The 13,656-nt window shown below is 35.9% G+C and overlaps 1 protein-coding gene across 1 annotated transcript; it reads right to left on the bottom strand.

Annotated features, from left to right (window-relative positions):
- Nucleotides 1-11,161: 11,161 nt before the first annotated feature.
- Nucleotides 11,162-11,632, bottom strand: LOC136799195 (uncharacterized). The gene has a single exon (XM_067055881.1). The coding sequence runs from the start codon at nucleotides 11,630-11,632 to the stop codon at nucleotides 11,162-11,164; it is 471 nt and encodes a 156-aa protein (XP_066911982.1).
- Nucleotides 11,633-13,656: the final 2,024 nt, after the last annotated feature.

The following is a 13,656-nucleotide window of genomic DNA, read 5'->3' on the forward strand; positions in this document are numbered from 1 at the left end:
ATACAATAAAAAATCAATCATCCAATATCTAAAATTTGCAGTTTAGAGAATTTTTTTAATGTAAATCAATTTTTATTTGGGAAGAATTTACTGTAAAATTGTAAAAAATGAGGAAATTTGATTATGTATATAGAAGAATCAGTTTAGCCAGCATCTCTTAACCACAAAATCACTTGTGGTTAAAAACAAGAGAAATAGTGGCCAGAAAGGAAATTTCCTACTGTACAGAATTCTTTATTGATTCCTTTGGAGCCAAGCTTTACTGTCTCAAGAGGGAGGAAAGCCTCAACATTGCATATATCTTTATCTCCTCTCACGAGTGTTGAAGCTTTCATCATTATAAGTACATACATTCATGTGAAGAAATAAAAATTTCTGTCCAACTATTCACTTGGGATATTTCATAAAGGGTGGCAGAGCAGCTTTTGCATTTCGTCCAGTTTTGTCCTTATTGGAACTCATCAGCACTGTGTATTGCACCCTGGTTGGCTAGATTGGTTTAGCCTAACATCTCTAAACCAAAAAATCTCTTGAGGTTCAAACTGAGAAATATATATAATAGATAGTCCAGAGGTATGAAACCATGAAACCTTTCAACTAATCAAATGGAAACACAGAGAACAAAACTCACAAAACAAAAGGACAAGAAAAATCACAAATATCCAGAATGAATATCTACAAAATGGCTACCGTAAGTTTGTCTAATGTCGACATCCCTCTTCTGATTTCAACATCCCTCTTTATCAGTCCGTCACAGAGTGCCATATAAACAAAACTCAACATCCTTACAAAAGTTGTCTTTTTGATTTCCCAAACATTCAAACAAACAAATTTCCGATCTCGGGACATACAAAACGCCTGTCCACCAATTCATCTTAAATGCACTTTAATTGTGCTTTGACTTTCGAAAAATGGTATTTAAAAACTATGAATTTATAATAATTACAAAAAACAAAAAGTTTGATACTTCATTAGTGAAATATTCAATAAATTCCTAAGTTAAATTTTTAGTGGGCGTTTTTCTAGCGCTTCGTTTATCGCACAATTTTTGCGTCACTCAAACTTTCTCGGCCACTTGTAATAAAATTTTTATGCATTGCCAAATTAGGTTCTCCATCGTCAATTCAGGATCGATGGTGATGTCACCTAAGCATAAAAAAGAAAGGATTTTGTCAGTTTTATGCATATATTAATTTGTAAGATATTCTATTCGCCGCGCGAGCGCACTTTTCGTAGACTAGTCGGAATACCTTCTTTTACACGCGGAATTGATGGTAACTTTTCATCTTCGTTATTTTTAAAATTAAGCACAACTGAAAAAAAAAATTCTTCAAAAAGTTACGCATTTCCAGTGAGTAAACGATTCTGACTATTAACGAAATTGATGATGATTTTTTTTCGGTCAGGCAAATGTCTTGTATTGGGGGTTCTAGTCTTGACCCCTAATCCTACGCGAGATTGAAGCGTATGGGTAAACAAGGCAAAACTTGAAAAAAGCTGGTGTTTTGAAGCGCAGGCTTTGTCATTTGAAAATTCCAGGCGTGTGGTCAATCGCACTCCTAAAAAGTACTTTAGGCGTGTGATAAGGAGTGCTATGCATAACTTTAAGTAGTAAAATCCAAATTTATGGCGTGTGATTAATCACTCTCCTCAAAGATTTTAGGTGTGTGTGGAGGTGTGCGCGTGCTATCGCACGCCTCAAACGATGCAGCCTGGAAGCGCTTCTGTGCGATCGAAATATTGCTCTTTGTGACGCACTGTTTATTTATTAGACAGGCTAAAGCTCTAAAACAGCATCTAATAACATGAAAACCAGAATATAAAATTCTTCAATGGGAATCAAACCTATAAAGTGCACTTACAAACATCAATTTGTCAGATCTAACAAAATTAATAACCGCACTGTCATCATTGACAATAAAACAAACGATTTTCTGTCAATAGCCTTGTATAAACATTCCAACAACTTCCACCTAAATAATCTATCACAGCTCAGTCAGTTAGTCACATAGCACACTTTTGCACGGCAAAACTTCTAAAAGGATTCATGAAAAAATAACCCGGCGCTTTTTAATGAAACTAACATTCTCAAAAACTATGAGAAATTGTTTATATTTGGTCGATACTAGAGGGTATAGTACCAAATTTCAGCCACACTGAAGGAGATGGCACTGTAAAAGGTGGTGTCTCGTCTTCAACTACAAGCCGTCATGGTCGAAAATGCGAACTACGAACAATCGAACGAAGTAGCTTTCGCAAATTTATTTGCGAGAGCTTAGCTGTACAGGGTCCAAAACTCTTCAACAGTATTCCCTCTGACATACGAAATATCACTGGCTGTTCAAAAGATTCCTTCAAGAAACGACTCGATAAATATCTGTGCTCTATACCCGACGAACCTCACACTACGTCGCGACAAACAAGATTGGCTGAATCAAATGCTCTTGTCGATCAAATAATACGTGTTGGGCTCAACGAGCTGGACAGATGAATATCATCAAATCAAACTGAAGTATACTGAAGTAAGTAAGTATAATTGGTTAAAATTTGAGCCATAGATGAAAAAATCTGAGCCAAGCCAACCTTGAGAACTAATTTGAAGATCAACTTCCCAAGAAAAAGATCTACGGGGGAAACGGAACCCACCTAGATCCGCACACTGCTGGATAGGCTATTTCCCGGAAATTTTGCCGGACCTCAAACACTGACCCATTTACATGTGCGGAATTGTTTTTACTTTAGGCCAAAAAAAAAAGTAGTCTTGTTTCCGGAAATCGGCCAGGTGAACTTTTTTTTGGAAAAAATATATCTCACCCGGCCGCAAATAGAAAAAAACAGCGAGCTCGTCGCAATAAAAAAGATACATAAAGAGTTTATTTTCCATTTTACAATTTTATGATCCATTTAACGATTGTATTCAAAGATTTATAAAGAGTTTATTTTCCATTTTACGATTTTACGATCCATTTAACGATTGTATTCAAAGATTTACGTATGTCACTTGTGTTTGAAAAGAAAATCTTCTGTCACAAATGTTTTCTACTTTCCTGTTTTATGTTGTTGTGAATAGAATTACCTTAGAGTACAGCTTCTTCTTAAAATTTCGTTTTTTCAAGTAAAGAGACATCGAACCTGGATTATTTTTTCGTACACGTCAATTAGAGTTTTTTTAGGAAAATTGAAAAAAAAAAATATTTTCCGGCCGCCCGGGTGAGATTTTTTTTCGTCACCCGCATTTCCGGAAACAAAACTACTTTTTTTTTTGGCCTTAGTGTATAAACAAGGCCTTAAAAATTGAAGTGCTGTCTCTGGAATTGAATAAGAAATTTTGGTTGGTTGATTTTGGCTGCTGCACGTTTTATTTTGTTTCAAACTTTTAACTATCAACTATTTTGTTTCAAAGTTTTAATTAATTGTCTTGCGAACTTGATTCAGGTAACTCTAATCCTTGTTGTTGCAAATACATCCTGTAGATGACTGATGTTGTTTTTTCTGAAAGCTTAATTTCCTAGTGTGACTAACTGTCAGTCTACCATTTTTAGCGCGGTCCGAGGATTGAGCCGAGTACGCTTGCAGAACACCAGCAAGCTCCCGCAAAGGTGAAAAACTTCAATCTGTCAATCATTTTCTCAAGCGAAGAGTACGCGAAGCGAATTTAGCTTTACGATAGTGCCGCGGATCATCAGTGGATAGTATTCAAATATCATTATACCTTTATTTTCATTTCTAGAACTTTTGCAAAAAAAAGGAAAATAAAAAAGTTGTATTTTCTACTGTTCTATTCACATAATACATTACGTACATTTTCGTGATTTTAAACATAAAGGATAAAATAAAATAAAAAGTTAAAAACATTAGCGCAAGATGTTCTAAGAAGCTGGTGAAAATAATTTTCTTTGCTTAGCAATCAGTCCATCAGTGATTTCGACCTTCCTATTATTCCTATCTCAAAAGAGGGATGTCAAAATTAGAAGAGAGATGTTGACATTAGACCAACTTACGGTATCATAGCCGCATTGGGTGGGAGACTCCCGCATGCCCCCGTTTTCTCCCGCGGGAAAAAAATTCAGCCAAATCTCACGCATTTTCAGGATTTTCTCCCGCATCTCCCACATTTCCAAACTTTTTCCGATTTCCTGAAAAGAAATTCAGATTTTGAAAAAGCGGAATGGCAAAATTTCCTGAATTTGGAAAATTAGGACGAAAAATTCCCTGATTTCCCCGATTTCCCGAAAAAAATTCCGATAAAATAGGTTTTTGCAGGAAAATTCCCTTGATTTCCTGATTTTTTTATTCAGAAAAATTGGATTATCGGGGAAAATTTTTCTGACTTGAAGCTCTCCCACATTTTTGTGAGGCGAAGTTGACAGCTATGCGGTGTACACAAATGTTTCAACTGGTATTCCAACGAAGCCATATTTTGGTTTGTACAGAAATTTCGCCCGCTCAAATCTAAACAACAAAATGGTCAATCTCACTAAAGCAAAACATTGCGGCCACGGCATTTCCCTGGATAAAAATTCTGCTCACGTGACCATCCGTGATTTTAGACCAATGAAAACGCTTCATTTCCCCGGATTAAAGTTGTGTTTACACTAACACGCAGGAAATGGCTAGAAAAAGAGAGAACAAACTGGGGGTCAAATTATATCTTTCTTCCTTCTTGCGGCAAACATAAAAGACTTTAAGAGGCCATTTATTTAAGAAATGGGTGTTATATCATAATTATGAATTATGTAAGTAAGTGATATTTTAAGTAACAAGTAACAATTTTATTTTGAAGTTTGTTCTTAAAAACAAAACCCCCGTGCTAGATGATAATCTCATTTTCTTAACTTATGGACCCATTTGGAAGTCTTTGTAATACAGATCATTTGGCAGTGTAGTTGCAGCCTATACAAGAATTGGAATCTAAAGTCTGAAGTCGTAACTCCTTGCCAGTGTGTAGCACGAACGTGCAAAAGATATTATTTATTTATAAGAAAAGCAATTAAAAAAAATAATTTATTATACGCATAGGTCATTATGACGTCATTTGTCAATTAGTTTTTTATATTTATCAATTAATGTCTCCCGTGAGCATTCGAGAGCTCGCATATCAGATCTCACTTTTCAGCTTTTTTCACTCTCATTCAATCACATATCATAAGGCGTGAGTGTGGTATGAAGGGATCAGAATGTTTCCAAGAACTCAGTGAATAAATTTGTCAATCAAGTTTTCTACATTCAATTTGAACATTTGCATTGATCATTTGAACATTTACATATACATTTACATTGAACCATTTGGAATTATTTTCACATATCAATTCACATTTGGCAGGCTGGTAAGCTAATATTTTCTAAACTTTATTTTATATCAAGGCTTTGTCAACTCAAATTTTCTAAAGTAAGTTTTTCAATCAAATTTGTAATTTATCAACTTAGATCAATTTGTATCAAATTTATTTTTCAGTTTGAACATACATTCAATCAATTCATAACGTTACGAACACCTGTGTCCGATAATTCCACACAGTGACCCCGCAGAGAAGTTTTTAGTTGGCAGACACTGACTTTATTTTGGTTTGGAAATCGTTTTATTTTGAAATGTAATCTTCACTTTAGATGAATACTTTTATTTATTTGGATTCATGAAAGATTCGAGGTTTGTTTACTTTTTATTTCAAATTATTTCATTGATTTATTGAGCTGCATTAGCTGATTGAAAAATGAAGACTTTTGATAGTTATCAGCATGACATGCTGATAAATAACGAGATTGCTCACGGGAATTTCTAACCCGCGCGAGCAAACCTGCACCTGTCAATCATTTTTTAGACCTGTCAATCATTTTTATCTGCTTTTCTTTTCACTTGTGGTTTCGAAAAAAGTGTTTGTAAGATAATAAAAAAAGACGAAAGTCGATTTTTATGCAATTTTTTTAGTTCAAAGTTTTGGAATACTTGATTTTCAAGAGAAGGGAAAGTCATAACTCTTGACTCTTGACTCTCCACCCACTAACCAACCTGATCCATTTTGAAATACTGTACTTGAGTCAAACTGCACTGAGGTGACACTACTTATAAAATTTTTGTTTCTTAAAAATATAACGGGAATTTCCAAAAATATCAATAAGTAAGAGCTCATAAAAACAGAAAAAGGTTGGTCAATGCTGGCAAAATAACACAAACTTCAACGCACCGTATAGGATTCGAACTCTCAAAAATGACTTTCTCATATCTGCCGGTTCAACGCCTTATCCACTCAGCCACTTAAGATGATATAGTTATCGAATAATGATTAACAATACTATGTCTTTATTTGCCATGACCTTTATAATTTCATTTAACTTCTTAAACAAATGATTTTAGATCATTTCCAACAGGCGGGAGCCTCATCGAGATTTTCAGGGGATTTTCAGGACTCTTTAGTCTTTAGTGGGACTGCAGCAAACGGGTTGTAAACCCTGCTAGTGCCTTTAAAATTAGAATTTCCATCTGGGGGGTTACGACACTCTCTAATCTCCTTGAATTCTCAAAAGAATGAAGAGAGGAGCTTTTTCTAGTATACAGTACCCATATACAGCAGACAGAATTCACAGAGCGTACACGTGCGGGCGATTAAACACGATCGCGCGGAATGCGGGTCAAAAAATTCCCGTGAGCAATCTCGTTATTTATCAAAAAGTTCAGCATGGGCTTGGCCGCCATTTTGAATTTCGATTTTTTTTCTCCTATACCAATTTAGAGGTTGTTCGTAATACGCGATTTGGCTTACGCGCAACACTTGTGTGTATCATTATCAAGTTTGTTATAAGAAATGGAGAAAAAAAAATGATGAAATTGAGATCCATCAAACAGTTAGTCACACTAGCGTCCCGCCAAAATGCATATCAAAGATTAATGCTGCGAAAGCGCTATATCGTTTACTTGACTCTCAAGCAAAAAATTGCGGCGCAAAACTTTTAAAGGGATTCATGAAAAAAATAACCCGGCGCTTTTTAATGAAATTAACATTTTCAAAAACTTTGAGAAATTACCTAAAATTTGAGCCATAGATGAAAAAATTTGAGCCAAGCCAACCTTGAAAACTAATTTGAAGATCAACTTCCCAAGAAAAAGATCTACGGGGGAGGCGGAACCCACCTAGATCCGCGCACCACCGGGTAGGCTGTTTACCGGAAATTTTGCCGGACCTCAAATAATGACCCATTTACATGTGCGGAATTATTATAAACCAGGCCTTAAAAATCGAAGCGCTGTCTCGGGAGTTGAATAACAAATTTTGGTTGGTTGATTTTGACTGCTGCACGTTTTATTTGTTTCAAACTTTCAAGTTTTAATTAATTGTCTTGCGAACTTGATTCAGGTAACTCTCATCCTTGTTGTGCAAATACATCCTGTATATGACTGATGTTGTTTTTTCTGAAAGCTAGATTTCCTAGTGTGACTAACTGTCAAAGTATAAAAAAACTGAATATCTACAATTACCTCTGGAAGAACGTAACTCAATTCGAGTCCATACAAATATATAGGTATTTTTAAAAAACACATGATCTGTTCCTTAGTTTTCAACCTTATGATTTGTCCATTTACGAAAATATCATCCAATATGATGGAAATAGGTAAGAGAAGCTCTTGGATATTCAGTCTTGATTACTTAAGTAACAGCTGCAATTAACATTTAACATATGCAGGAGGTCTCAATGTGTCATTGTTTGCGTTTGGGCAATAAAGATTAGACCCTTCCCCTCTATCTATTATGGTTGAGTTACAGGAGGCTCTGGGAGCCCATTCTCGCAACTATAGATGCTTTGAGTAAGCATCCCGTCAGCACCTTGAACTGACTACCCAATTCCCCTCACATGGCATGGGTTGACCCGGGCGAAGGTTTGTTCACTTGCCAAGTGAACCGTTGTGATTCATGAGTGGGAATCGAACCTTGGCAGCTTGGTCGCCCCTCAAAATTTTGGATTTGATATACCGTCGATTGGTAAACCCACTGCCCAAACCTGGTTAAAAAAGAAGATCAGAATCATTGAGAAGTACCAAGGAATGAAGAAATTTTCATCTAGAATAAACACAACTATTTTGACGATCAAAAAACGAAGTGTATCTACCTACGACTTCGTTACATTCTCATTGCCAAAGGTAGCCATGTTTTTTTGAATTTCGAAAACGAAAGTACTTTTCTTTCTATTTCCCGCGTCAATTTCGCGGAAAAATAAAATCTATCATGCTTTTGCTAAAGTCTTCTTTGCTAGCTCATTTAAAAAAGATGTAAACAGTAAGGGGAGTCAACCACTCAAGTTTCCCGGCCGTCGTAAATAATTTCACGGCCCGAGTCCGTCGGTTCTCGGCGAAGAAAAGTCGTGACGGGAGTCGGATATAAAAAAAATTTCGGTTTCGCAGTGACGATGCTGGGGAGTTCCTTTGGCTTTGGCTGTGTTGATATGTTGTTAGACATTATGATATTCTGAAATGAATGTAGTAGGTATTTTTCCCAATTTTTCCATATGTATTCTTCTGTTAGATCTTTTTGTTTACAGTTGTTTATTGTAATACTCCTTCACCATGGTGTTTGGTATTTTTTTCTCAAAATAGTTGGATAGCTGCTCAAATCTGGGCTTTGCGTGACAATACAACAACCCACAGAATCCAAACTCTTCAAAATATTGCGGCCAGAATCATGACCTTCAATGGCCCTATGGTATCTGCCAATCCTCTTCTAGCTAATCTAGGACTTCTCAATATCTTTGATCAAGTCAAAGTTATGAACATTATGTATGTTCATAAATATTTCAACCAAAATCTTCCTCTGGAATCCCTAAACACTTTAAAATTCATGAAAACCCAACATGAGATTGGAACTAGAGATAAAATCATTGAATTAATTTTTCGACCCAATGTCAACACTAACTATGGATTGCACTCTTTCACAAGGATTTCCTCAAACCAATGGAATGAGCTTCAACGTATCTTTTCCGACGATAATCTTTCAGAACTTAAACTCAAAGAATTGAAAAATTTCTCTTTTGTTATCTGCATGAGCTTGTACGAGATTTAGAAATATTGTTATTATTATTATTATTATTATTATTATTTAATTATTTTATTTTTTTTTTTCTCAGATGTAACTGGTTTTATATTTATAAATCCTGTAGCTAATAAGGCTATTTTTTAAATGTAAATATCAAACAAAGTTTATAGTTTTTACGGTTATATATGTATATTTTTTCTTAGGTCGACCTCTGTATTTTTATTAGAATTAAGTTTCTAAAAGGGGTGTCCCTTCTACCTCACCTGGGTAGTAAATATATTCAAAATGTTCAAAAAAAAAAATGTTGGACTATTTTTTATGTTTTAATAGACAGTTTTAGACTATTTTTTAGAGCAAATGCATGAGAATAAGGAGTAAAAAGGGGTGACTGTACAATATCATGATCAATAAAAACTGTCTCCTTCCTCTGTTAGGGTTTCTTGGAAAATGAATAGAATAAACTCTACCGATGCACCAGACTTTTTTTTACAGAAACACCGGACACAAAATGTACATATCCAGACGGTGTCAATCGAACGAATCGAACGCCGAATCAATCGAACGCAATTGAACGCAATCGAATAATTGCAATTCAATTGTCGAACGCAATCGAATCGCAATCGAATATTACCCAGGATTTGCTGTTCGATTGCTTCGATTACGTTCGATTGTATTCGATTAAGTTCGATTGTATTCGATTTTATTCGCTTTAGTATGGTACTTAAGCGCTCGGCCGTCCTCGCTAAGAAGCTCTTAACAGAGTGATCCAATTTAATTTAATCGCAATCAAACTCATCGTACATAATTGTAATCGAACGAAATCGAAGATTAATCCAATGTAATTGACAATCAATTGAACCAATCGAACATAGTCAACAATCAATCGAACCAATCTAACCTTACTCGAACGCAATCGAATATTACCCAGGAATCGGCCGTTCGATTGAGATTCGATTACGTTCGACAATCGAATCGCAATTATTCGATCGCATTCGATTACGTTCGATTGGTTCGATTGCGATTTTTGTTCAAAGTTGTTCGATTGACACCGTCTGGACATATGTCTAGACGGTCGTAAGGTGTCGATCAAACAAATTGAACGTCAAATCAATTGAACACAATAGGTTAAATGTGATCCCCTTGTCAAACACAAGTGAGTTGTATTTGAATATTACCCAGGATTTGCTGATCAATTTGCTTAGATTACATTTGATTGCATTTGATTATATATCCAGACGGTACTAATCAATTAATTCGATTATCGAAGTAATCGATAATATCGAAGTAATCGAACGACCATTTATCGATTAACAATCGAATTTAGAGTACCAAAATTTCAAAAAAATTGTGAGTCTTCGATCACTTTCTTAACAACCCTTCAAAGACTCGATAACCGTTCGAGTACTTTGATTGTTATTGATTACTTTCGATAACTTTGACAACTTTGATAACCAATTGATTACTTTGATAACCAATTACTATGATACCGTAACTTGGTCTAATGTCGACATCCCTCCTCTAAATTCGACACCCTTTTCTAGAGCTGAAAATTAAAAAAAGGTCAAAATTATTTCATTTGCTTAGTCTAAGGGAGGATAAATCTTTTTTTCAATCACCGATTCCGACTTTCATATTATTCCTATCTCTAAAGAAGGGTGTCGAAATTAGAAGACGGATGTCGAGATTAGACCAACTTACGGTATATCTTTAAGAAAAACCAAAAAAACTGACCTAAAACCAAAGCAAAAAAAGAAGACCCGCCATAAAGATTGACCTCCTTATTTCCCACCCATTTCGCCAGCCATTTTGTGTGCCTTCGCCCTGGGTTTCCTCAAGTAACTCATACCTTACCTTGAGTTACCTTGAGCTTGTTTCGTAATATCTTTACGCATCCATCCTGTGAGGACCGATGTAAATTTTCATATTGATGATGCTGTTTGTTTCAGCTCGTCTCATCATAGTGTAGCCAGTCACGAGTGGCTCGTCGGGAACTGTAAAAAGATATTTATCCAGCTCAGTTTTGAATTTCAATTTCTTGCACACAGTGAGATCCCTCAGACGTTTTGGCAGCGAGTTGAAAAGCCTTGGTCCTTGGACTTTAAAACTTGAGTATATGACTTTTTGCCAGGGCTCCCTTTTCACTAGTGGTATGTGACATTTTCTTCCTTGTCTGGGATTGGCATAGAACGTGATTGTCCCAGGATTAGTTTTAATGTTTGTAGTCTTTCCCAATAGTTTTGGTTGTGTAGGTTTTTAATCCTCCTTGTGAATGATTTTTGGAGATCTTCGATCTGCTGGATCAGATTAACTTCATTGGGTGACCATAGTTGAGAACAGTTGTCGATGTGTGGTATGACTAAAGACTTCCAAAGAGTGAGCATGACATCATGTTCTCTTGAGCGGAATGTTCTCAGAATCCAACCAATGAGTATCTGTACTTTTTCTACAATGGTTAGAATATGTTGGTTGAATTTTGCATCGTCTGACATGGTAACACCAAGATCCCTTGTTGAAGATTTGGTTTGGATTATCTTTCCTTCACCTGTGAAATAACTGGTGGCTGGTCCGTTTCCATAATGGAGATGCTCGAACTTTTTTCCATTTAACATCATTTTGTTTATGGTCGACCATTGATAAACATTGTTAAGGTCGTTTTGTAGGTGAAACTGGTCAATGATGTTTGGATTCCTTTCTTTACTCGTGTGTCATCAGCAAAACTTGCAAGTTCTGCTTTGGTTGTCCCTTCATCAATGTCTGATATCATGATGATGAAGAATAATGGCCCAAGAACCGATCCTTGAGGTACTCCTGATTGAATTTTTGCCTGGTACGACTTTTGACCGTCTACAAATACTACTTGGTTTCTGTCTTGAAGAAATGACTTAATCCATTTAAGTAGTTTGTCTGTTATTCCAATAGATTTCAGTTTTGATAGCAGTATCCGTGGTCGACTTTATCAAATGCTTTTGAAAAATCGAGATATACAACATCTACATCCAATCCTTCTTCTAGTTTTGATAGGATACTGTCATAGTGGCTGAGTAATTGACTAAGGCATGATTGCCCTTCCCGGAAACCATGCTGTGTTGGGTTGAACAAGTCATTGTTGTTGATAAATTCGACTATCTTCTTTCGAACTATTTTTTCAAACACCTTGGTGAGATGGGACGTAAGTGATACTGGCCTGTAGTTAGATGGCTCTCCTTGATCTCCACCCTTTGATATTGGTGTGATATGATTTCTTTTGTGAATCTCCTCTGTTACTCCATGGTTCAGACAGTTCCTCCAGAATATTGCGATAATTTTTCAGCAAAATTGCAGGAAATCCATCAGGACCTGGAGCAGAGTTTGGTGACAATGTTGAGATTGCTTCAATGAAATCTTTTTCGTCAAAGTCTATGTCTTTTAGCACGTTTGGACATATTGTTGGATGAGTGACGTCATTTTCCGATGGTACACTGAAAACCGATGTGTATTGGTCTTGGAGTATATTAGCAATACGGTCAGCATCATATATCAAAGAATTATTTTTGTCACGCAGTGGTCCAACTTTGGATTTTGATTTACTATGCTTTTTTGCATATGCATAAAAAAATTTAGCATTGTTTTTTATTGATTCTGTTGCCTTCCTTTCCTGGCTTTTCTTCTCTGATTCGTAGGATAGCTTTAGTTTAGTTTCAATGTCTATTAATTTTTGTTTGGATTTTGCATTTTCATCATTGGTCTGTGGAATTTTTCTAAAACTGTTTTTCTTTTTCTGAATAAAATCTTTCGCTCGCGTGTATCTTCTGAAATTTTTTAGTGTTTGGTTTTCGTTTTGGTACATATTCCTTAATTATGTCTATGGTCCAGTATTTTCTGAATAAAATCTTTCGCTCGCGTGGTATCTTTTGAAATTTTTTAGTGTTTGGTTTTCGTTTTTGGTACATATTCCTTAATTATGTCTATGGTCCAGTCTGTGGATTGTTGACAATTGGTCAGCTGTCGGTTGATCATGAAGGTCTGTCCACAATTTATCCTTCATTTTTTTCCTTGATTGATACCCAGTTTATTGTTTTTGAATGAAAATTGTACTCATCAAATACATTACGCACAACAAAGGGATCCTCCTTTTGGAAACTTGAGTGTAAATCAAAGTGAATTTTAACATTGATCATTGAGTGATGGGATATGTAATCTGGTGATGGGGCTGATTCATAGCTGTGTATTAGTAGAGGGTTATTTGTGAGCATTAAATCCAGTGTATTTCCTGCTTTGTGTGTGGCTCCTCTAATGTGTTGAATCAGATTATGGTCATTCATAAGAGTGAATATTTCACTAGTCATTCTTTGTTCCTCTGTAGATGCCCCAGGGTTTGAGCACTTGCTGTCCCAATTTGCGTGTGGCAGGTTAAAATCACCTGCTATGAAGATGTCTGGTGTTTTTCCTTCAGTTTTGTCTAGTTCTGATTTAATTAACTCTATAACTGGTTTGAATTGTTTCATTCTTAGATGGATTTCCGTTTGATGAGTCGTCTGGCTGTCGGTATATTCCCCATATTTGGATATCCAATGTAGTCGAACTCAGACAGATGACTTCGATAACGCCATTTGAGTGTGTAACGGTCTGTTTGAAGTGTGATGAAATATCTTCTCTC

This window comes from Clytia hemisphaerica, unplaced genomic scaffold (assembly GCF_902728285.1).
Source record: "Clytia hemisphaerica strain Z4C2 unplaced genomic scaffold, Clytia hemisphaerica genome assembly, whole genome shotgun sequence".
Classification (NCBI taxonomy): domain Eukaryota; kingdom Metazoa; phylum Cnidaria; class Hydrozoa; order Leptothecata; family Clytiidae; genus Clytia; species Clytia hemisphaerica.

What these genes read in the sequence shown, in the direction of transcription:
- LOC136799195 (XM_067055881.1), bottom strand. Translation starts at nt 11,632, where the DNA reads ATGATGTTAAATGGAAAAAAGTTCGAGCATCTCCATTATGGAAACGGA.